This window comes from Heteronotia binoei, chromosome 2 (genome assembly GCF_032191835.1).
Source record: "Heteronotia binoei isolate CCM8104 ecotype False Entrance Well chromosome 2, APGP_CSIRO_Hbin_v1, whole genome shotgun sequence".
NCBI classification, from domain to species: Eukaryota; Metazoa; Chordata; class Lepidosauria; order Squamata; family Gekkonidae; genus Heteronotia; species Heteronotia binoei.
Window position 1 is genome coordinate 200704174 of NC_083224.1, and position 24897 is coordinate 200729070.

The 24897-nt window shown below is 49.4% G+C and overlaps 1 protein-coding gene across 1 annotated transcript; it reads right to left on the reverse strand.

The window, feature by feature from the left end:
* Nucleotides 1–211: 211 nt before the first annotated feature.
* On the reverse strand, nt 212–18472 carry FSTL3 (follistatin like 3). The gene is made up of 4 exons (XM_060233446.1): nt 18288–18472; nt 4701–4916; nt 1940–2167; nt 212–398 (listed from the first exon to the last, which is right to left on the reverse strand). The coding sequence occupies exons 1-4, from the start codon at nt 18427–18429 to the stop codon at nt 346–348; spliced, it is 639 nt and encodes a 212-aa protein (XP_060089429.1). The 5' UTR covers nt 18430–18472; the 3' UTR covers nt 212–345.
* Between the last annotated feature and the right edge of the window lie 6425 nt (nt 18473–24897).

Below are 24897 nucleotides of genomic sequence, written 5' to 3' on the forward strand. Positions count from 1 at the left end.
CATGAGCCAACTTGAGGGGCCTGTTGCTGAGGCTGTCTTTTGCTCTCTCCTACGTGACAGAACAGGAAGCAAAGGCCACCGATTCAAACAAACGTCTACAGCTGCAGCTTTTGAATCCCCTCGCCGCATAGAGGAGACTTCTCTGTTTGGGAAACTCTTTTAAAAGAAAATGTTTTAAACGGGTGACCAGGATAAAAAATATCTAGATTACATCAGGAAACCTCTATCTCTATTTATATAAATAAGGATTTTCTTTTGGTCAATAAATATCAGGGATACGCGGTCTGTACAAGATTACGGATAATGCCCCTGCATGGTGGGAACCAGATGAAACAGGAAGCAGGATTATATGTAGTTCTCCTCTTCGTCATCTGTGTCCGAGGGGTACTTATTCAAAGCTGGAGGAGGAGGAGAGAAAAAAAACCAAGCAGATCAATGCATATTACCCCTAGAGTGCTATCGACAAGCACGGCGTAAACCAGGGTGTCGAACTCGTTTGTTATGAGGGACAAATCTGACATAAATGAGACCTTGTCAGGCTGGGCCATGTGTGTTCCTGTTGTAGATTAGGTAGCGGAAGCTGGGTTCAGGTAGCCGGCTCAGGTTGACTCCCCCACTCTTCCCGCAGCCTCGTTTTCACCGTCGCCACTCTCCCCAGCTCTCCCCACCCCGTACCTGCCTCCCCCAGTTTCCCCGCAGCCCCATTTTCACCGTAGCCACTCTCCCTGGGCTCTTCCCTGCTTCCCTGGTCTCCCCGCAGCCCCATTTTCACTGCCACTGCTCTCCCCAGGCTCTTTCCACCCCAAGAGCATGAGAGAGAGAGAGAGCTGGGGCCCGTCTGGTTGCAAAATTCCTGGCAATTGGGGGGTAGACCTGGGGAGGGATCTCAGGGGGGGGGGTCCGTGTCACAGAGTCCACCCTCCACAGCAGCCAATTTCTCCAGGGGAAAGGGGAGTCTGGAGACTGGCTGCAATTCTAGGAGTTCTCCAGGCCCTACCTGGAGGTTGGCAACCCTAGGGGTTTACAGCGCCCTCTTTTCTTGTCATGAAAGGACTCTGGGAAGCCACTGTTTGCTCCACTGCAGGGCGTTGCATGTGTCGACGCCTACAGCAGAGGAAACGGTGGCGGGAACAGCAGCTATCCGGGACCCTTTCAGGTGGGGGAAAAGGCACTGTTGGGAAGGCTTAAGACCCATCTCCCTATGACCATGGTCCTGATCTGAATGGTGACCCCCTCCCTTTTGGAAGCTGAAATCGCAGCATGTAACTCCAAGCACACACAGGTTGATAGCCCCCATGTTTGTCATGTCGCATGGTTTTTGTCATAGGATTGCCAAGTCCAATTCAAGAAATAGCTGGGGACTTCGGGGGTGGAGCCAGGAGACTTTGGGGGCGGAGCCAGGAGCAAGATTGTGACAAGCAGAATTGAACTCCAAAGAAATGGAGCTGCAGAACCTCTAAACTCCAAACTCCAGAATTGAACTGCAAAGGGACCGCACCTCTTTTAAATGCCTTCCCTCCATTGGAAATAATGAAGGATAGAGACACCTTCTTTTGGGGCTCATAAAACTGGAAACCCCACCCCCCCGTCCAATCCTTTCAAAACTTGGAGTGTATTTTGGGGGGAGGCACTGGATGCTGTGTTGAAAATGTCGTGCCTCTACCTCAAAAAAACAGCCCCCCCCCAGAGCCCCAGATACCTGCAGATCAATTCTCCACAATACCCTACTGGAATCAGTTTAAATAGGGAATAACGGAGCGCCAAGCAGACATTTCCCTCCCTCCCCCTGCTTTCTGATGACCCTGAAGCAGGGGGAGGGCCTCCAAACCGGGGGATCCCCTGCCCCCACCTGGGGATTGGCAACCCTATTTTGTTAACACGCAAAAAAATATTTCTGAGATCGGTCATCCTGAGTCATCCAAGTCAAGGCCAAACGTACCTGCGCAGCTTCCATAATACCTGACCCCGATGGATCGCCCAAGGAAGCAGGTTGCCCGCCGTAGGTGGCAGGTGGAGGGGTATGTGATGTTGTTGTTGCCGCAGATGGCCCGGTCTAGGCTGGTGGGGTCGGGGCAGGGGACAGCTCTGCACATCACGCAGTGGGCACTTCCCGTCTGATCCACAACGCAGGTGTGAGTTCCAGGGCACACAACACTGGAACAGGACTCTGCAAAAGGAAGTCACCGGCAGAGAAACTGAGCCCAGGCAAAGGCTGAGAGCACGAGACACACCTACAACTAGGGTTGCCAAGTCCCCCGCAGCCTCCGGTGGGGTTAGGGCAGGGGACAGCTCCCTCGATGGCACTCTATTGTACCATAGAGTTTTCCCTCCCAAATTGCTAGAGTGTCCAGGAAAACCATATAGTCTTCCCATAAGTTTCTAGAGCAGCTGGCACACAACGTCGCCAGCGTGATGATGTCACTGTCAGTGATGTCATCACGCTGGCGATGTCAGGGGAACCCCTGCCCGGCCCGGGCACTTGCCAGCCCGACCTACCACATTTACACAAGCAATTAAGCAATGGCAACACAATATAAGCAAAGATGCAAAAAACAAAACCTATTGTGTCCAGAAACAATTGACAACGTCCAAAAATTAATACATTGTATTATAGAAAATATCCAGACCAAATACCAATATTCAGACATTAAAGAACAATCCCATATAAACATTATCAAAGGATGACTCCGAAACAATCTTCATACAGTCTGTAAGGAGTACTAAGACTCAAGTGTAAAGTTCGAACGGAGTCCTTCCATGGCGTCGGCTTCAAAGGAGAAATTCTTTCCTTCACGCAGCCACCGGTTTGAATTGCGTTCCGCTGCCTTTACAGCTTCTTCATAAACCAACTCTGAAAAGGCCCTCAGACCAATATCTCTCCCAGCGCATACAGGATAATCTCTCCCAGCGCATACAGGTGATTATCCTGTATGCGCTGGGAGAGATATTGGTCTGAGAATCCCAAGTACAGGGTGGCAGAGGACCTTGAGGCCTGGCCTCAGAGCTGGAGAGGGGGATTGGGAGTCCTGTTCCTCTCAATCCGAACCCCTAGATTGAGCAGGTGGTGGCAGCGAGCCCAAGTGGCCGAAGGAGAAATAGCTCCCTTCAGGAGTTGGCGACTCAATAGGGAGTTGACGGGACTGGGTCTGAAGGCAGAATCGGGCCGGTTCCGTCACAGTGTGGCTTCATTCCCTCCCCCCTCAGGATTTTCTTCTTCCTTCAATAAGAAATAATGGAGGATAGGGGCACCTTTTTGGAGGCTCATAGAATTGGACCCCCTGGTCCACTCTTTTTGAAACTTGGGGAGTATTTTGAGAAGAGGCACTGGATGCTATGCTGAAAATTTGGTGTCTCCATCTCAAAATATGGCCCCCCCTCCGAGCCCCATGGATCAATTCTCCATTACACCCTATGGGAATCGGTCTCAATAGAGAATAATGGAGTGCCCAGCAGACATTGCTCCCCTCCCTGCTTTCGGATAACCCTGAAATGGGGGGAGAGCCTCCAAACGAGGGGATCCCCTGCCCCCAACTGGGGATTGGCAACCCTAATTTGGAGTGATGCTCCCGACCCTTTCTCAGAATTCCAAAGGTGGCATCGTGGTCAAAAAAGCCAAGGACCCTTAATTAAAGTAGGCTTCGAGTAGGACTTTTTTTAATAGCAGGAGCTCCTTTGCATATTAGGCCACACCCCCTGATGTAGCCAATCCTCCAAGAGCTTACAGGGCTCCTCTTACAGGGCCTACTGTAAGCTCTTGGGGGACTGGCTACATCATGGGGGTGTGGCCTAATATGCAAAGGAGTTCCTGCTGCAAAATGAGCCCTGAAGCATTTCATCCCTCCCCCACTGTGAAGAAAGAAGATGAAGATATTGGATTTATATCCCGCCCTCCACTCTGAAGAGTCTCAGAGCGGCTCACAATCTCCTTTACCTTCCTCCCCCACAACAGACACCCTGTGAGGTAGATGAAGATATTGGATTTATATCCCGCCCTCCACTCCGAAGAGTCTCAGAGCGGCTCACAATCTCCTTTCCCTCCTCCCCCACAACAGACACCCTGTGGGGTAGATGAAGATATTGGATTTATATCCCGCCCTCCACTCCGAAGAGTCTCAGAGCGGCTCACAATCTCCTTTCCCTCCTCCCCCACAACAGACACCCTGTGAGGTAGATGAAGATATTGGATTTATATCCTGCCCTCCACTCCGAAGAGTCTCAGAGCGGCTCACAATCTCCTTTCCCTCCTCCCCCACCACAGACACCCTGTGAGGTAGATGAAGATATTGGATTTATATCCCGCCCTCCACTCCGAAGAGTCTCAGAGCGGCTCACAATCTCCTTTACCTTCCCCCCACCCCACAACAGACACCCTGTGAGGTAGATGAAGATATTGGATTTATATCCCGCCCTCCACTCCGAAGAGTCTCAGAGCGGCTCACAATCTCTTTCCCTTCCTCCCCCACAACAGACACCCTGTGAGGTGGGTGGGGCCGGAGAGGGCTCTCCCAGCAGCTGCCCTTTCAAGGACAACCTCTGCCAGAGCTATGGCTGACCCAAGGCCATTCCAGGAGGTGCAAGTGGAGGAGTGGGGAATCAAACCCGGTTCTCCCAGATAAGAGTCCGCACACTTAACCACTACACCAAACTGGCAGACTGCTTCTTATGGACTCGGGGCCAGGGAGGTGTAGGGGCGTGCTTACTTTTGCATTGGCCTTGGTACATCACTTCCAGGTCGGGGTGCCCCCTGCACTTGGCCGTCTGAAGATCACACTCGTCGCGATAGGTGAAGCCGTCCGAGCCGCAAACTTGCAGTTTCCTGGGTAGGTTGGAGCAATCAGGGGCACATGCGCAGTGAGGGCGCCCGTATTTCATTTTGCAGACTTTCCCAGCTCCGCAGTCCACTCCTTCACAGGACTCTGGGAAAAAGACACAACAAAGGGGACCACCGGGGCTAACTCTTACTATAATGTGTCAGCTCTGGGACTATCCTGGGACTATCCTCAAATAAAGAAGGCTTCCCGTGTAGCCAGAAAGCTGGCTTTATTGATAGATAGATAGACAGAAACAGTAGCGATACACATTTGTGTCAGAACTGGCTCACCTTTGGCTAAAACAATTTTATTTGGTAACATATGGTAACAAATTATATTTCTTGCATCATTAATAACTTCTTTTATCTATCCCATATATTACTTTCTACCCACCCCTCCCCCCGTTACTTGACCCCCACCGGTGTTATTTACTTAAAGTACTAATGTTTAAAGCTACCCTTAACTAATAAAAACAAAATTTAATATTCTTCTTTTTTCTAAGACTTAATCATTATCAAAAATTGTCCGTTTATTTTCCACTCTTTTTCTACATATCTTCTGAACTTTTTCCACACCATCTTAAAAACTTCTAAATCATAGTCTCTTAAAATTCTTGTTAATTTATCCATTTCACTCCATGTCATAACTTTTACAATCCAATCCCATTTCTCTGGTATTTTTTCTTGCTTCCACTACTGTACATATAATGTCCTAGCAGCTGAAAGCAAGTACCAAATTATAGTTCTATCTTCTTTTGGAATTTTTTCCATTTGTAATCCCAACAGAAAAGTCTCTGCAACTTTCTTAAATTCATATCCCAAGATCCTAGAAATTTCTTGTTGAATCATCTGCCAATACTTTTTTGCTCTTTCACAAGTCCAACATATATGGTAGAAAGAAGGACAGGTTTCTTACCTGTAACTGGTGATCTTCGAGTGGTCATCTGTGCAATCACACATATGGGTAATCCGCAGGATTGGCCCCGACCTCGGAGAGTTCAAAGCAATCTTGATCGTAGATCTGGCGCGCCTCCCACTTGTCCTGGGAGGAGACAGCTACTGCGCATGCCTGGACAAGGGGGAGGTGCTTAGCCACTCAGTTTCTTCCCGCCGCCGGATAGGTGGAAATAACTGTGCTTACTAGCTTCCAGCAGCGGGGAAGGCTGGGTGGGTCTGTGTGATTGCACAGATGACCACTCGAAGATCACCAGTTACAGGTAAGAAACCTGTCCATCTTCTTCGTGGTCTCTGTGCATTCACACATATGGGTGATTAGCGAGCCATTTCTTCGGAGGTGGGTGCTGGACCTGTAAGAACATGAAGGGTTAGAGCGTAACGTAATGATAGTGGTACTCACAGTGGTTAGTCGAAGATCGATCGTAGCACTGCTTGTCCGAAGGAGGCATCTCGCCGGGCACGGACGTCGAGAGCGTAGTGCGAGGCGAAGGTAGATGTGGAGGACCAGACGGCTGCAGCGCATATGTCCTCTATAGGGATGCCTTTCATGAAGGCAGACGAGGTAGCCACGGCTCTGGTTGAGTGGGCTCGTATATGTTGAGGGATTGGTTGCTTTGCCAGCTGGTAACAGAGTTCGATGGCAGCAACAATCCATTTGGAGAGTCTCTGGGTAGATATTCTGCTGCCCTTATTATGGGTAGCGTAGGTGACAAAGAGTCTAGGGTCTTTACGGATTTGGCGGGTTCTGTCTATGTAGAAGGCTAGGGCTCTCCGTGCATCCAAGTTGTGGAGTGCCCTTTGTCCCGCGTCCGCGGGGTGCTGGAAGAAGGCTGGTATAGTGGACTGTCTTCCTAGGTGAAAGGTAGAGACGACCTTGGGTAGGAAGGTCGGGTCAGGTCGGAGGACCACCGTACTGTTATGAAATATCGTATACGGTGGGTCTGCTCTGAATGCGCAGATGTCACTGGCCCTCTTGCCTGTGGTGAGGGCCGTAAGTAGTGCCGTCTTCCATGACAGCAGGTGTAGTGGGATGGAGGCCATGGGCTCGAAGGGTGGTTTCATGAGTTGGCTCAGGACTAGGGACAGGCTCCAGGTGGGTAGAACTTGTTTGATTGGTGGGTGTAGGCGAATGATGCCCTTGAGGAAAGCTCTGGTCGCGTGGTGAGAGAATACCGTTGTGCCATCGATGCGGGGGTGGAAGGCAGAGATGGCTGCCAGGTGTACCTTCAGGGAAGAATACGACAGACCCGCTCTGGATAGCGTTAAGGTGTAAGTTAGTACCTGAGGTATAGTGGCGAGGTTGGGGTCGAAGTTGTGCTGTGAGGCATAGTGTGAGAAGCGTTTCCACTTAAATAGATAGGATTTCCTAGTAGATGGTTTTCTGGAGTTCACTAGGACCTGACGGACCTCCGGAGGGAAGTCTAGAAACTGATTCTCCAGGCTGTTAATTTGAGCGATGCCGGGTTGTGGTGAAGGACCCTGCCGCCCTGTTGAGAGAGGAGATCCCGTGTTTGAGGGAGCTGGATGAAGGTATTGTTGGACAGGAGCAGCAAGGTCGTAAACCAGGGTTGGCGCGGCCACCATGGAGTTATGAGGATGCAGTTTGTGTGGTCTACCTGAATCTTCTGTAGAACTCTGGTGATAAGTGGAATGGGCGGAAAGAGGTAGTGGAGTGTTCCTTTCCAAGTTTGTATGAAGGCATCCCCCCTGGAGAGGTGGGATGGAGGACCTCTCATGTAGAAGCGGGTGCATTGGGCATTTGACGGTGAAGCAAATACATCTATCTTCGGTTGTCCGAAGATGCTGAATATCTGTCTGATGTATCGGCTGTTGATAGACCACTCGTGGTTGTTGGTGGAGTGGCGGCTCAGGGCGTCTGCCTGGGTGTTCTCGGCCCCTGGTAGGTGTACGGCCGTGAGGAAGATGCCCTGGCTTATGCTCCAGTGCCACAGGGCTAGGGCTCTCTTGCAGAGTCTGACGGAGGCGGTGCCGCCCTGCCTGTTGATGTAAAAGACTGTGGCGATGTTGTCGGAGGTGACCTGGACGTGCTGGTTCCTTAGCGATGGGAGGAAGGACCGCAAAGCCTTGTGCACTGCGATGAGCTCCAGGCAGTTTATGTGGAGAGAGCGTTCGTAGTCTGTCCACTGGCCCTGCACCGTGAGGTCTTCCAAGTGGGCTCCCCATCCCCAGTTGGAGGCATCTGTGGTTACAATCACCGAGGGCGGTGTCTGCTTGAATGGCATGCCCTTGTAGAGGTGATGTTCCTTGGTCCACCATTTGAGGGATGGTACAATGTGTAGTGGAAGGGTGAGCAGTGTGGATTGATGTTGTGTGTGAGGGCGGAAAGTTCTTACGAACCACATTTGGAGGGGACGCATGTGCAGCTTCGCAAACCGCAGAACTGCTGTGGTTGCTGCCATGAGGCCTAACATTCTCTGGAAGGTGAGCGCTGTTTGGGAACGCTGGGCGATGATAGTGTTGGCCAGTGACATTATGGCGAGTGCCCTGTCCTGAGGTAGGAAAGCCGTTTGTGAGAGGGTGGAGATGTCTGCTCCTATGAATTGGATCCTTTGGGTAGGGACTAGTTAGGATTTTGAGAGGTTGACTAGGAGGCCTAAGGTGGCCAGGGTGGAGAGGGTGGTCGAGACGTCCAGTTGTAGTTGCTCCCTGGAATGGGCGACGATCAGCCAGTCGTCTATGTACGGGAAGATTGATATCTGTTGCTGGCGTAATGTGGCTGCTACTACTGCCATGCACTTGGTGAAGACCCTTGGTGCTGTGGAGAGACCGAAGGGAAGGGAGCAGAACTGGAAGTGCTGCTTCCCTATGGCAAACCTGAGGAATCTTCTGTGATGATGGTTGATTGTAATGTGGAAGTAGGCGTCCTGGAGGTCTATGGACGCCATCCATGCTCGTTCTGGGATGAGCGGGAGGATTGCCTGAAGCGTGACCATACGGAATTTCTTGTAGGTTATGTGTAGGTTGAGTTTGCGGAGGTCGAGAATGGGTCGGAGTCCTCCGTCCTTTTTTGGCACCAGGAAGTACCGGGAGTAGAAGCCGGTGCGATGGTATTGGGGTGGGACTGGTTCTATCGCGCCCTTGTCCAGCAGAGACGCGATTTCCGTCTGCAGGGGTGCGGACGGGGGTGTGGTGAGGAACCGGTGGTGCTTTGGAGTGGACGTAAACTCTATTAGGTAGCCTCTTTGAATGATGGCGAGGACCCAGGCGTCGGATGTTATGGTCCTCCAGGCAGTGTAGAATGGTTGTAGTCGTGTTGATGGGTTTGGCTGATGGAGGGAGACTGGACGGCTCGGGGCAGGGAGGTCAGAGAGACGGTTTGGATGTGGTTGAAGGTTTCTTGGTTGTTTGGCGTCTGTGTTGAAAGGAAGGCTTGGACTGCGGTGGTTTGCGCTTCCATGGTTCCTGTTGTCGTGGGGATCTGTTCCCTTTGTATTGGTTGGACCTCCAGTTCCTTTGTCGATTGGTTTGGGTCAGAGGTTGGGAGACTCCCAGTCGTCTTGCCCTCTTCCTGCCATCGTCTACAGATGTGAGGATGTCATCTGTAGAGGAGCTAAACAGGCCAAGGCCATCAAAGGGCAAATCTTCAACTTTGTATTTGATGTCTGGTTGGAGGGAGGAGGACCTGAGCCACGCGTGTCTGCGGAGTGCTATGGCTGAGGCCAAGGTTCTGGAGGAACACTGTGCAGCGTGACGGGCAGTGTTGATTTGCTGTTTGGTTACTCTGGCCATCTCCTGCAGGGTCGTGGTGGCTGACTTTTGGGATGCCTCGGGCAGGGATGGTACCAATGCGGCGAGGGAGGTGGTCAGGTTGTGGGTGTATGCGGAGAAGCATGCCATGTAGTTGAGGATTTTGGTTGTGGCTGTAGTGAGGGCGTAAATCTTTCTTCCGATGGTGTCGAGTTTTTTGCCCTCCCGTTCTGGTGGTACCGGGTGTCTAGTCTGCTTCGACTTCGAGGACGAATGTACAATGATCGAGTTCGGAGCCGGGTGGGTGAACAGGAACTTGGAATCAGGTGCGTGTATCTTGTACAGCGCTTCAACCCTCTTGGATGTTGGCGGTACCGATGCCGGTTTGTCCCATGCTTCTTTGAGTGTTTCTAGTAGAACGGGGAGCATTGGGAGAGAAGAGCTGGATGGAAGATCCGCGTGGACTAGATCAAAAACGACGTCCGAGACTCTGGGGGCGTCCGTATTGAGCTTTAGATTTAGCGAGCTTGCCATGTTTGCTACCAGGTCGAGGTAGGATCTTGGGCTTTCAGACGGTGATAAGTCTGCTGGCTTGGCTATGTCGGAGTCTGGGGATTGTAGGTCCGAACCCGAAGAGTGGTCGGAGTCGGAGAGTTCCTCCTCGGATCCGTCGTCGGTTCCTTGAGGTAGGTCGGGCTGTGTTGTCTTGGGAGCCGTGTGTAGGGCTTCTAGTGGTGACGGGAGCTTCGGTTCGGCGCCGAGGTCCGTAGGGTCGTCATGGTGAAGCGATTCGATCGAAGCAGTTTGGAGTCTGTGTGTGCGATCTCGGTAGCGCGGAGACTCTTGGTAGCTGTGGTAATGGCGATCATGGGATGGTGATCGTCGGTGCCGTCTTCGGTGCCGTGGGGATGGAGACCTAGATCTCGATGGAGAGTAATAGTAGTGTCTCCCCCTGCGGTGGCTGCGAGAGCGCCGGCGGCTGCGGGACCTGGTGCGGCGGCGACTGCGGGACCTGGTGCGGCGGCGGCTGCGGGACCTGGTACGGCGGCGACTGCGGGACCTGGTGTGTCGGCGACTGCGGGACCTGGTGCGTTTGCGACTGTGAGATCGAGGTCTAGTCAGGGGATCTCTCGGGGTCGAGGGTTCTCTGGTGAGCGCGTGGGCGTCTATCGGCTGTGAGAGATCTACGAATTTAGTGGGGTCGAGAGTGTGGGTCCTAACGGATGCGGTAGAGTGCGTATCCAGCAGCTGGTCTGGTGGGGAATTCGGAATGGACGGCGACTTTGATGAGATGCGGATGATTTCCAACGGAGTGATTGACGGTGTTGCCGTCGACTTCGACGTCGGAGTCTTCGGCATCGATCCGGAGGCAGTGGCGGTCGGGTTCGAGGCCTTCGGTTTGGTGGTCGGGTTCGAGGCCGAGTCGAGAGGGCGGGTCTTATGCTTTTTTGAGCTAGTGCTGCCCGTCGGGTCCGAGTGGGCGGAAGCGGAGCGGCGACGCTTTTTGGGGTCGTCCGACTTCTTAGAGTGCTTGCCGGTCTTAGGCTTACAGGGAGTCTGTGCCACGGAAGCTGCCGACTGCGCCTCTCCCACGAGGTGTGGGGAAGATGGCGCGGGTTGTTGTTGTCCGCCACGCGGCATGGCCGGTCGGAGTGAGGTTTCCATGAGGTGGCTCTTGAGTCTCGCGGCGCGGTTCTTGCGGGCCTGTTTGCCAAATTGGCTGCAGTGCACGCAGGAGTCTGGACGGTGTGCCTCTCCAAGGCAGAACAAGCAAAGAGAGTGGCCGTCGGACGAGGGGATTTTTGAGGAGCAGCTGGTACAGCGTTTAAAGATTATCTTGTCCCTTCCTTCCATCCGCCCGGGAGGGGGGGGGGGAGGGAGGGGGAAAGTCCAGAAAGATAGTAAGAGGAGGCTTTTTTTTTTTTTTTTTTTTTTACGATACCAGGAGAAGTAGAAGATGAAGAATTGAAGCGAAGAGAAGGTAGTTGTTTGAGATTGCAATGAAGAAGTTGGAGATCAACGAGGAAGGTGCGATCCGGTCGGCGGTAAGGAAGAAACTGAGTGGCTAAGCACCTCCCCCTTGTCCAGGCATGCGCAGTAGCTGTCTCCTCCCAGGACAAGTGGGAGGCGCGCCAGATCTACGATCAAGATTGCTTTGAACTCTCCGAGGTCGGGGCCAATCCTGCGGATTACCCATATGTGTGAATGCACAGAGACCACGAAGAAGATCCTTCATGTTTTTTACATTTCCAACATCTGTCTGGCATCTTATTATTCATCTTTGCCAATTTCTTAGGAGTCATATACCATCTATACATCATTTTAAAACAGTTCTCTTTAATACTATGACACGTCAAAAGCTTCATAGAGTTCTTCCACAAATATTCCCAAGTTTCCATCTGTATTTCTTTATTTACATTAATTGCCCACTTAATCATTTGAGATTTCACTACTTCATCTTCCGTAGACCATTTTAAAAGTAATTTATATAATTTTGAAATTAATTTTCCGTTGTCTCCAAGCAGAACTTTTTCCATTTCTGTTTGCTCTTTTCTTATTCCTTCAGTTTTAATGTCATTCTCCAGCAAGCTCTTTATTTGTTGCATTAGAAACCAATCATATTTATTATTCAGCTCTTCAGCAGTTTTCAATTCTATTTTGCCACTTCGTATTTTTAATAGTTGATTATATGACAACCACTTTTCTTCACCTGTCTCAGCTGTTATTTTTATCACTTCGGCTGGCACTATCCATAACAGTTTTCTCTCATCTCCATATTTCTTATATTTCATCCATGTATTTAGCAAGCTGTTTCTTATACAATGGTGAGAGAAAAAGCCGTCTATCTTTTTTTCCAATAATACATATAAGCGTGCCAGCCAAATTTATTTCCATGACCTTCCAACGCTAAGAGTTTTTTATTTAACAACATTATCCATTCTTTTATCCATACTAAGCAAACTGCTTCATGATATAATTTTAAGTCTGGTAATTGAAATCCGCCTCTCTCTTTTGCATCTGCTAAAATTTTCATTTTAATTCTTGGTTTCTTCCCCGCCTACATAAACTCTGAAATTTTTCTTTGCCATCTATTAAATTGTTTACTGTCTTTCACAATCAGAATAGTTTGCAACAAATACATTATTCTTGGTAGAATATTGATTTTAATTGCGGCTATTCTACCCAACAGTGACAAATTAACTTTATTCCACTTTAACATATCTTCATCCATTTTACGCCATAGCTTCTCATAATTATTTCTGAACAAATCAATAGTCTTCATTGTTATCTCCACACCCAAATATTTTACCTTGGAGTTAACTTCACAGCCCATTAGTCTCTGCAATTCTTGTTGCTTATTTATTTGCATATTTTTACATAGAAGTTTTGATTTTTCTTTATTAATACAAAGTCCCGCCAACTCCCCATATTCTTGTATTTTGGCTCACCTTTGGAGGTGGTCAGTCAGGTGTAGCTGGAGCCAGTTTGGTGTAGTGGTTGAGTGTGTGGACTCTTATCTGGGAGAACTGGGTTTGATTTCCCACTCCTCTACTTGCAGCTGCTGGAATGGCCTTGGGTCAGCCATAGCTCTCGCAGACCTGTCCTTGAAAGGACAGCTTCCAGTAGAGCTCTCTCAGTCCTACCTACCTCACAGAGTGTCTGTTATGGGGGAGGAAGAGAAAGGAGATTGTAGACCGCTCTCAGTCCTTGAAAGGGCAGTTTCTGGGAGAGCTCTCTCAGCCCCACCCACCTCACAGGATGTCTGTTGTGGGGGAAGAAGGGAAAGGAGATTGTAGACAGCTCTGAGCCTCTGTCCTTGAAAGGGCAGTTCTGGGAGAGCTCTCTCAGCCCCACCCACCTCACAGCGTGTCTGTTGTGGGGGAGGAAGGGAAAGGAGATTGTAGGCTGCTCTGAGCCTCTGTCCTTGAAAGGGCAGTTTCTGGGAGAGCTCTCTCAGCCCCACCCACCTCACAGGGTGTCTGTTGTGGGGGAGGAAGGGAAAGGAGATTGTAGGCCACTCTGAGTCTCTGTCCTTGAAAGGGCAGTTTTTTGGAGAGCTCTCTCAGCCCCACCTGCCTCACAGGGTGTCTGTTGTGGGGGAGGAAGGGAAAGGAGATTGTAGGCCGCTCTGAGACTTTGATTCAGAGAGAAGGGAGGGGTATAAATCTACAGACTTCTTCTCCTTCTTATCTGGGGCCATTATGCAGCCTGCCAAAAGAACAGTGCAAAAAAAAGCCCGGGTAAAGTACTACAAACTGCTTCCCACCAATACCTTTCGTTCCTCCAAACATTTAGCCATGTGAGCTGTCCCTGAGAAGAGATAAAGCTGCAGTTTTGTTGGCTGTAAGCGATGTCATATCTTCACCGCTAGAGGGAGCAAAGCATGAGAAGAACAGAAGAAGAAGAAACCACCACAAAGCAACAGGAACACACAAGGGAGGAAAATGAGAATGTGGGAAAGCCCCATCTAGGGGTCATACAGAAAAAGCCTCCTTAGCAGCATCCAATCCAGTCCTTGCTGTTCTGTGACAGTTTCCACCACGATATGAGACTGAACCTCAGCTCTACTAACAAGCAGCCATCTAACAAATACAAGGGAAGCATGGCAGGTTAGCTGTACATAGGAATATAGTCTAGATCAGGGTTTCAAACATGTGGCCCGGGGGCCAAATCAGGCCCCCAGAGGGCTCTATCAGACCCCTAAGCAACTGGCTATCATCTGCTTTCTTCTCCCTCTCTCTTGCTTTCTTCTGCATCACAGCTTGCTTCGCAAGGCTTGCTCAACTGCACAGAAGCTACAGAGCAAAGCCTCTATTTTCTCCATTGGCTGAGGATCCTCCTTTGGGAGGGAAGAGGGGGGAGGCAGAGCTTGCTTTGCCAGGCTCTCTCAGTCTAGGCTGCCCAATCCCCAGGTCCCAGCGGGGGATCCCCTGGTTTTACAGGCTTCCCCCCCGTCTCCAGCCAGCTGGCCGGCGAGGGGAAGCCCCACCCCCAACAGCCACCAGTGCCTCTAGATCTCCTGCAGGTTTAGAAACAAGTCCAGTTTTAAAATGTGTGTGTGTGCGCCCCTTTAAAGTTGAGCAGGAAGCAGGAAGTACTTCATGGGGAAGGGTCAGTAGCAGCCTCTGGGAATACAATCACTCCATTTGTTTTGCTTTCGTTTCAGAGCAAGTAAGAGTGTGTGCGTGAGAGAGAGAGCAGCGTAGCCCCTGTAATTTTCAGACGTCCTTGTGGAGGAACCAGACCCAGTGAGAGAGAGAGAGTGTGTGTACTTTTCAGAAGTCTTTATAGGGGAGGCAGTAATAGTGTGTGTCTGTCTCTGTGCTTGTTTTGCATTGTTTTCAGAGTCTTTGTATAGGATCCTGTTTATGGGATGGAGGAAAACTCTACCTCTCTCTCTTTTTATTTGCCTGTGTTAGCCTGAAGAACAGCAGTTCCTGTGAGTAAAGCCCTAGGGAGATCATAAAAATGTGAGCTTGCACACTCTGCGCATTTTAGCTGCTTTTTCTGTGTTTACACTTTCATTTACTAGAATTGCAGCTATTGGGGGATGAGGAAATGATGATTATTCAGGTGAACTGCACTACTGTATTTTCATGCATTTATTTTGGAAATGGGGAAGTCTGGCTCCGCCCCCAAAGTCCCCTAGCTCCACCCCCAAAGTTCCCAGATATTTTCTGAATAAGACTGGGCAACCCTATCTCAGTTACACAGCAGATCTACTGAGCCAAGCCTCTCTTCCTTGTATTGGCTGAGGCTCCTCCCCCTCCTGGTTCCCTGGGGAAGGAAGGAAAGAACCAAAGCTTCCTTTGCCCAGTTCCCGGGCTCCCATGGAGAGATACAAAGAAAGCACCTTTAAGTCCAACGAGTGTGAACGTTTTAAGTATGTTTTACGTTAAATTTTTTAAAAAATATTTAATGGCGTTTGTGCCCTTTATAATTTATATCTTTGCTACCTAATTTAAAAATAGGTACACACATGGCCCGGCCCAACAAGGTCTCATTTATGTCAGATTCGGCGCTCATAACTTAGGAGTTTGACACCCCTGGTCTAAATAGCTATGTTACTCTGCTCTAAGCCCACAGCATACAGCACAATATAAATTAAAGAGTTGTTTCAGACATGTCAGTCTGTAGTAGAAAAGTAGAGAGCAGCAAAGTTTTGGGGGTAAGAGCTCTAGAAAGTCAAAGTTCCCTTTAAGGGGCTGTTTTTGGGGGGGTTTTAGCAGGAACGCCCAGGAACACAGCTCCGGCTGGCTTCTCATCAGGGGTGTGGCCTAATATACAAATGAGTTTCTGCTGCGCTTTTTCTATAAAAAAAAAGGCCATGTCCCTTTGTATTGTGGATCTGACAAGGGGAAAATCTTGTTGGTTTCACAGGGGCTACTAGACTTGAACCTACCCATAAACCAGCGGTGGCCAAACTTGCTTAATGTAAGAGCCACATAGAAGAAGCTCAAATGTTTGATAGCTGCAAGACATGAACATACGAATGCCTGAGAGCCGCAAGGAAGGAAAGGAAAGGAGGAGGGGAGGGAGGAAGGAATGATGGAAGGGACGGGAAGGGAAGGAGGAAGGAAGGAAGGAAGGAAGGAAGGAAGGAAGGAAGGAAGGAAGGAAGGAAGGAAGGAAGGAAGGAAGGAAGGAAGGAAGGAAGAAGGAAGTGGGGGCGTAAGAAAAAAACTGGAAAATGGAAAAGAAAGAGAGAGAGAGAGAGAAGCAGATTATAAGAAAAAAAACTGGGAAAAGGAAGGAAGGAAAGTGGGGCATCGAAAAAATTGGAAAATGGAGAGAGAGAAGTGGGACATAAAAAACTGGGAAAAAGAAAGAAGAAAGAAAGAAAGAAGAAAGAAAGAAAGAAAGAAAGAAAGAAAGAAAGAAGAAGAAAGAGGGAGGGAGGGAGGGAGGGAGGGAGGGATGGGAGGAAGGAAGGAAGGAAGGAAGGGAAGGAAGGAAGGAAGGAAGGAAGGAAGGAAGGAAGGAAGGAAGGAAGGAAGGAAGGAAGGAAGGAAGGAAGGAAGGAAGGAAGGAAGGAAGGAAGGAAGGAAGTCTATGAGCATTGAAAGAGCTGGCCAATCCGGATTCTCTACACTGCACAAGCATCCCAAGTGTATATGTGGTGTTCATCCGTAGTTATGCAGACACAGAAAAGGATGGAAGTTTGATCGATATCGAGTGCCTTGTAGAGCCAGATGTGAGATGTCAGAGAACACAGGAAATGTTGCAGATTATATAGCATTTCAAATTGCGACAGGATTAAATCTTAAAAGGTTGGGGGGGGACAAGGTGGCTCAAATTAGTAGGGGTGGCAAGTTTGTGGATGCAAAAGGCAAAATGTGATTTGCTGGAAGGAGGCGGGGGTGTTTTTTTAGGAGAAGGCGTTATCAAACAATAGCATCTCCTGTTTTGCGTCAAGCTTCCGTGACCGAAAACAAGAACGGGCAACAAGTCAGCAAAGAGGCTGTCTGGGGAGGAAAAACCCTCTTGGCTGGAGGAGAGGCAGAAGGGAATGAGACAGACGGTTGCACTGTGTTGGTGGGTCACCCTGGAGCAAAAACCGTCTGGCAGAGTTCAGAAGGGGGCGGGGGGAGGGGCATACAACAAATTCCCTTGTGGCAGGGGAGACGTGTGGGCCTCCTGGCTGTCTGGGAGAATTTCAGCCAAAAAGGGGTGCCAGATGATTCTTAAAAGGTCATTTTGATGTTAACAGGGGGGCATTATATGATTGTAGTTGTAAAAGAGTGGGTATTTTCTGTCATGGATGTGGAAGTTTCCCATCCAAGCTCTGAAGAAATCCAGACTCGCTCAGTTGCGGCATTGTGCATTCACAAGTATCTTGCACGTGAGTCTCGATTTCTGCCACACAATTCTAGACAAATCAACACATCGTAGGAGAGATCAAGGTCCCATGACATCAAGGATCTCCAACCTGCTGGCACCTTTGGAATTCTGACATGGCATGTTGACACAGCAACAAAATAGCTGCCCACAAAATGGCCACCACAGGAGAAGAGAAGAGGTTGGATTTATACCCCGTCCTTCACTACCCAAAGAAGTCTCAGAGTGGCTTACAATCTCCTTTCCTTTCCCCTTCCCACAACAGACACCCTGTGAGGTAGGTGGGGCTGAGAGAACTCTGACAGAAACTGCTAAGAACATAAGAACATAAGAGAAGCCATGTTGGATCAGGCCAACGGCCCCATCCAGTCCAAACACTCTGTGTCACACAGTGGCAAAAAAATTTTATATATACACACACACTGTGGCTAATAGCCACTGATGGACCTCTGCTCCATATTTTTATCTAAACCCCTCTTGAAGGTGGCTATGCTTGTGGCCACCACCACCTCCTGTGGCAGTGAATTCCACATGTTAATCACCCTTTGGGTGAAGACGTGCTTCCTTTTATCCGTTTTAACCTGTCTGCTCAGCAATTGAGCAGAACAGCTCTGAGAGAACTGTGACTGACCCAAGGCCACATCAGCAGCTGCATGTGGAGAAGTGGGGAATCAAACCCGGCTCTCCCAGATAAGAGTCCATGCGCTTAAACCACTACACCTAACTGGAGTCAGGCACAAATGGCTGCCGCAAAGAAACTTCAGTCACACAGTGAAGAACCTTGTGCTGTGGCGCATCTGTTACCAAAGCAGTATTTTTAAACATCTGCACAACCAATCAAATCTCCAACAGCCCCTACCTGGTCCCACACCTACTCCCTAAAAACCGTTGGTGAGTGCCAGAAAGGGGTTGGAGGTCCCATGCGCCTGTCGGAGACCCTTGGTGTCACACCATGGGCACACACATCCTGTACCTTTGCAAGGGTGACAGGTCACAAGGCCCAGGATCCTGAGGAGGCTGATTTTGTTGTCCGGGTGTGAGGAATTGGACCACGCCATGTCCGTGTTGCCGTTGGCACAGCACTCCTCCCAGGTGACGCCCGTCTGGAGGATCATGGTGCATTTTGCTTCCCGCCCCTGCTGCAGCCAGCAGATCCCACCTGCCGGAAGGAAGGAAGGAAAAGAGCCTTTAATGGTGTCAGCCAAGCAAAGACAACCGTTAAAGCAAAGACACCGTTAAAGCAAAACAGTGAATGGTAAATGAGGCCAGGGGTCCCCCACCTTTTTGACCACTGAGGACTTCTTGGGAATTCTGGTTTAGTGTGCTGAGCTAGGGCTGCTAAGCCCCCAGTCTGGGCAGGAGTTCTCTATGGTTTTCCTGGACTCTCTAGCAGTTTGGGAGGAAAAACTCTATGGTACAATAGGTACCATAGAGTTTTCCCTCCCCAAATGCTAGAGTGTCTGGGGAAACCATAGAGTTTTCCCGGAAATGCCTAGAGCAACCGGTGCGTGACATCGCCAGTGCAATGACATCGCTCATGGGTGACGTCATCACACACGCAAAACAAGTCCCCTGCCAGAGGCTGGGGAGGTCTTGGCAACTCTATGCTGAGCACAGCAGAGTCAGCCACAGATGGTGCCCACTGTTTTCCTTCAGCCACACATTGAAGATCCATGTGCTGTGGTGGCGCTGCCTGAGATACATTTAAAAAAAATCTGCACAGCCAATCAGCAGCCCTGCTGGGCAAAACCTCCATCTGGCCCCAGCCCTGTCCACTTGCTAAAAACTCTTGGTGTGGCCATGTTTGGTCTTCACATTTTAACAAGGTCTTTGGGCAGGACTTTTTTTGTAGCAGGAACTCCTTTGCACATTAGGCCATACAACCAATCCTCCAAGAGCTTCCAGGGCTCTTCTTATGGGCCTACTGTAAGCTCCAGGAGGATTGGCTGCATCAGGGGTGTGCGGCCTAATATGCAAAGGAGTTCCTGCTACAAAGGAAAGCCCTGTCTTTGGGCATCATCTCGCCTTAACAGGAGAGAACAATAACCCTCCCCCTAGATTGTAAGGATTTCTCTACTTGGCCGCCAGTCTCTGAATCAGAGGTAAGAGGGTGAGTAGCCCCACTGGCCTCTGGGAAATCTCTGGAGAGGACATGCTACCCCCTGAGTTATATAAAGTCTTTCCTGACTGGTGGGCTCCAATTCTGGCCAGGTCTTTCCCCAGATTAACAATACAGAGGCAATTCCTCCCAGCTGGAAACTGAGTATTGTAGTGCCCATTCACAAAAAAGGGCAATAAACTAGATACACCAAATTGCAGACCAATAAGCTTACTTGATATCACAGCAAAACTTTATAGCAAACATCTGCTATTAAAACAGGAGGAATGGGTGACCAAGGAACAAGCAGGATTTAGAAAAGGCCTCAGGACTATCGCCCACTGTTAAACTCTCTTCCAGCTGGCATAAATGGACCCACAAAGACATAAGAGAACATAAGAACATGAGAGAAGCCATGTTGGATCAGGCTAATGGCCCATCCAGTCCAACACTCTCTGTGTCACATAAGAACATAAGAGAAGCCATGTTGGATCAGCCAATGGCCCATCCAGTCCAACACTCTGTGTCACATAAGAACATAAGAGAAGCCATGTTGGATCAGGCTAATGGCCCATCCAGTCAACACTCTGTGTCACAGAAGAACATAAGAGAAGCCATGTTGGATCAGGCTAATGGCCCATCCAGTCCAATGCTCTGTGTCAAGTGGCCAAAAAAACCAGGTGCCATCAGGAGGTCCACCAGTGGGGCCAGGACACTAGAAGTCCTCACACTGTTGCCCCCTCCCAAGCACCAAGAATACAGAGCATCACCTGCCTCAGACAGAGAGTTCCAACAATATGTTGTGGCTAAGAGCCACTGATGGACCTCTCTGCTCCAGATGTTTATCCAGTCCCCTCTTGAAGCTGGCTATACTTGTAGCCGCCGCCACCTCCTGTGGCAGTGAATTCCATGTGTTCATGAATTAATTAATCAATCAATCAATCAGATTTATATCCCGCCCTCCCCCGACAGGCTCAGGGTGGCTAACAACAATTTAAAAACATTAGCAATTTACAAACATATTAAAATTAGATATATAAAAACATTTCCATACATATTAAAAATCCGAGATGGCAAGCTTCTGTTTTCCATTATGTTAATTCAGTGAGATTGTCAATGTTGAAGGTAATAGCCACCTCTCCCTAACCATTAAAGGCGAGTTTGAAAAGTTCGGTCTTACAGGCCTTGCGGAACTGTGGCAGGTCCCCGCAGGGCCCTGATGTTTTTGGGGAGGGCATTCCACAAAGTGAGGGCTATTACTGAGAACGCTCTGGCTCTAGAGCTGGTCAATCGAGCTTCTTTTGGCCCAGGGATCATAAGGAGATTTGAGACCCTGAATGTAGTGCTATCTGGGGTACGTATGGGGAAAGTGGTCCTGAAGGTAGACAGGTCCCAGTCATATAGGGCTTTAAAGGTTATAACCAGCACCTTGAAGCGATATCCGGAACCCCACAGGCAACCAGTGTAACGCTTTCAGCACAGGTTGAATGTGTTCCTGTACAGGTAGCTCCATCAACAACCTGGCTGCTGCGTTTTGCACCAGCTGCAGCCTCCGAAGTTGAGTCAAGGGCAGCCCCATGTAGAGGGCGTTACAGCAGTCTATTCTCGAGGTGACCGTTGCATGGATCACTGTTGCCAAGTCGCCGCGCTCCAGGTACGGAACCAGCTGCCTTATCCGCCTAAGATGGCAGAATGTGGGATTTGGCAGTGGCTGCTACCTGGGCCTCCACTGCCAGCAAAGGCTCCAGGAGCACCCCCAAGCTCTTGAACCTCGACGCTGGCGCTAACAGCGTCCCACCAAAGGCCGCCAAGGGGATTTCCCTACTCAGGCACAGGACCTCTGTCTTCGCTGGGTTCAATTTCAATCGACTCTGCCTGAGCCATTTCACTATACGGCTTGCAATGCCAGGCCCCAGATCTTCCAGGGCGCAGCTGGACTGGCCTCCCAACAATAGACAGAGCTGGTGACAATACTATCTCTAGACAGATAGCTAAATTCTGCATTACCTGGTGAAGTTCCATACTAAGAAACAAAAAATGGTAGGTTTTGCTATGATCTGTTTGAATTTTAGGTTATAAACGATTTTATATATTCGGATTTAAAGGATTTTATATTAATTTGAACTGATTCTGGATTTTAAATTGGTTACATTATATTTTAGTTATCCCCGACCTGTATAGGTGCGGAAAGTTTTAAGTATTTTATTGTATTTTATGTATTTTAGGAGGGGTTTTACATGATGTGTTATAATTTTTATATTGGTCTATGACCGTAATAAAAAGTTCATTCATTCAATACTGGTGACAATCCGCATACTGGTGACAACCCGGCCCTGTCTCTACAGACAATCTGGGCAAGGGGGTGCATGTAGATGTTAAACAACATCGGGGAGAGGACTGCCCCCTGAGGGACCCCACATACAAGAGGATGCCTCTGGGACAACTGCTCCCCTATAGCCACCCCTTTGTCCCCGGCCTTGGAGAAAGGAGGCAAGCCATTGAAGGCCAGACCCCTGAATCTCCACGTCAGCGAGGTGGCGGGACAGAAGCTGGTGGTCGACTGTGTCAAATGCAGCCGACAGAACTAACAAGAGCACTGCTGAGCCGCCCCTATCCAGATGTCTCAAGAGATCATCCATGAGGGGCGACCAGTACCGTCTCCGTCCCATGGCCTGGCTGGAAGCTGGACTGAAACGGGTCTAAGACGGAAGCGTCATCCAAGAATCCCTGTAACTGTACTGCCACTGCCCTCTCAATGACTTTACCCAGAAAGGGCAAGCTTCACACTGACCGGTAGTTTGCCAATACAGCCGGGTCCCAAAGACGGTTTTTTGAGGAGAGGGCGTACCACCACCTCCTTAAGGGGCGTGGGAAAGGTTTCTTCAATCAGGGGCCTGTTGATATCACCTGCAATAGGGCTCGCAATTCCGTCCGGCAAGCACATATAAACCAGGACAGACACAGGTCCAGATGGCAGGTAGTGGGACATACAGTACAAAGGACCTTGTCGACTTCCTCCAAGCTGAGTGGAGTGAAATGGTCCAGGATCAAACCAGAAGATGCACTTGGGGGCCTCGAGTTCACTCACTGTGACAAGGTGGCGGGGAGATTATGGCGGAGCAGCAGGACCTGCGAAAAAATCTGCAAAAGCCTCACAGCCGATTTCCAATTCCTTCTCGTTTGGTCTGCTCTGTGGCAAGTTTGTAAGCGATGCGCTGTCACTCCAGAGTCGGAAATGACTGGTGCTTGCACAGGGGACTACCTTTACCTTTTTAACCTTTAAGAAGTCGCTGAATTGGGATGCCCACCTGGCATCGGTAAAACCCTCGGTGCTGAGGATAGTTGGGTGAATTCTCCACTTTTTTCATACAAAGGGTGGACGCTCGATAGATCGGCACTAAAATTATTTAAAGCAAGATTCTACCATATCTTTTGTACAGTGGCAAATTATGGGGGTGGAACAAGAATTCTTTATCTAGTCTGGAGGTAATCCAGAATCAATTGTTAAAACAAATTCTTGATCTCTCTAGGGGCTCTCCTTCTGCCCTGATGAAGGCTGAAACAGGACTCCCTTCCATAAGAGCATGGGTTCATCTAGCTATAATAAAAAAACTGGGGGAAAGCAAATCCTCTTGTCATACTTCTCTTAATTACCATTCAATTAATTTTCTACTATCAAAAGATCACAGGCGTTCTAGATTGACTGACTCTATGACATCATGACCCATTGAAGCCCCTCCCCATCCCAGTCCCAGCCGCTCTTCAGTCTCCACCCCCAAAATCTCCAGGTATTTCCCAACCTGGGACTGGCAAGTCTGGGCAGTAGGCTTTTAAAAAAGAAGAGTCCCCTGTGCAAGCACCAGTCGTCTCCGACTCTGGAGTGACGTCGCATCACAACGTTTTCACAGCAGACTTTTTACGGGGTGGTTTGCCATTGCCTTCTCCAGTCATCTACACTTTCCCCCCAGCAAGCTGGGGACTCCTTTGATCAACCTCGGAAGGATGGAAGGCTGAGTCACCTTGAGCCAGCTACCTGAACCCAGGTTCCGTTGGGATCGAACTCAGGTGGTGAGCAGAGCTTGGACTGCAGTACTGCAGCTTTACCACTCTGCACCATGGGGCTCTTAAAAGGTAAAGGTACAGTCCCCTGTGCAAGCAGAAGTCGACTCCAACTCTGGGGTGATGTCGCATCACAATGCTTTCACGGCAGACTTTTTTACGAAAGCTGGTTTCAGGTAGCCGGCCCAAGGTTGACTCAGCCTTCCATCCTTCTGAGGTCGGTAAAATGAGTACCCAGCTTGCTGGGGGGAAAGTGTAGATGACTGGGAAAGGCAATGGCAAACCACCCTGTAAAAAAGTCTGCCGTGAAAACGTGAAAGCAACGTCACCCCAGAGTCGGAAACGAATGGTGCTTGCACAGGGGACCTTTCCTTTCCTTTTCCTTGTAAAAGTAGGCTTTTAGGATGCCAGAATTTGATAGTTCTGGAGGGCTAATATCACGTCGCCCTGTTCCCTTCTGTGCCTCAAGACTTCCAAGCATGTAGCTTGCGAGATCGATCACCACCACCCGTGAGATTCCTGGTTCAAGCCCTGCCAGGATCTCCTCGCCTGGAGTCCAGAGTTGAAGTCTTTTTAAAGAAATAAAGAGGCTTCTGGGTTTCTATAGTGTTTAGATTCATGTCCATCTATCTACACCTGCCAAAATCCAATTCAAAAAATATTCTGGGGGTGGAGCCAGGAGCAGGGTTGTGACAAGCATAATTATAACTCCAAAGGGAGTTCTGGCCATCACATTTAATTTATTTATTTATTTATTACTTTACATTTATATCCCCGCCCTCTCCGCAAGCGGATTTAAAGGGACCACACACCTTTTCAATGCCTTCTCCTCCATTGGAAATAATGGATAGGGGCACCTTCTTTGGGAGCTCATAGTATTGAACCCCCTGGTCCAATCTTTTTGAAACCTGGGAGGGTATTTTGGGGAGAGGCACTGGATGTTATGCTGAAAATTTGGTGCCTCTGCCTTAAAAAACAGTCTCCCAGATACCTGCAGTTTAATTATCCATTATACCCTATGGCAGGGGTGTCAAACTCATTGGTCTTGAGGCCGCATCTGACATAAATGAGGCTTTGTCAGACCGAGCCATGTTGGGTTGGGCCGGGCCATGTGTGTATCTATAAAGGATGCAGACAAACACAAAGTTGTATTTTAAAAAACCCTTAAGACAGCCATAAAACATTAGCACTAAGTCTTAAATGTGCTTTCTTTGTATTTCTCCCATGGGATCCAGGGAACTGGACAAAGCAAGTTCTGGCTCTTTCTTTCCTTCCCCAGGGGCCCAGGAGGGGGAGGAGCCTCAGCCAATGGAAGGAAGAGAGGCTTGGCTCAGTAGCTCTGTTGTGCAATTGAGAGAGCCTGGCAAAGCAAGCTGTTATGCAGAAGAAAGCAAAATATAGGGAGAAGGAAGCAGATGACAGCCAG

Excerpts from the sequence above, each read along its gene's own strand:
- FSTL3 (XM_060233446.1), bottom strand. The coding sequence starts at position 18,429 with ATGATCCTCCAGACGGGCGTCACCTGGGAGGAGTGCTGTGCCAACGGC. Across the intron at positions 4,917-18,287 it reads GACCTGTCACCCTTGCAAAG|AGTCCTGTGAAGGAGTGGAC; the intron begins GTACAGGATGTG and ends TCTTTTTCCCAG. Across the intron at positions 2,168-4,700 it reads GTACCAAGGCCAATGCAAAA|AGTCCTGTTCCAGTGTTGTG; the intron begins GTAAGCACGCCC and ends TTCCTTTTGCAG.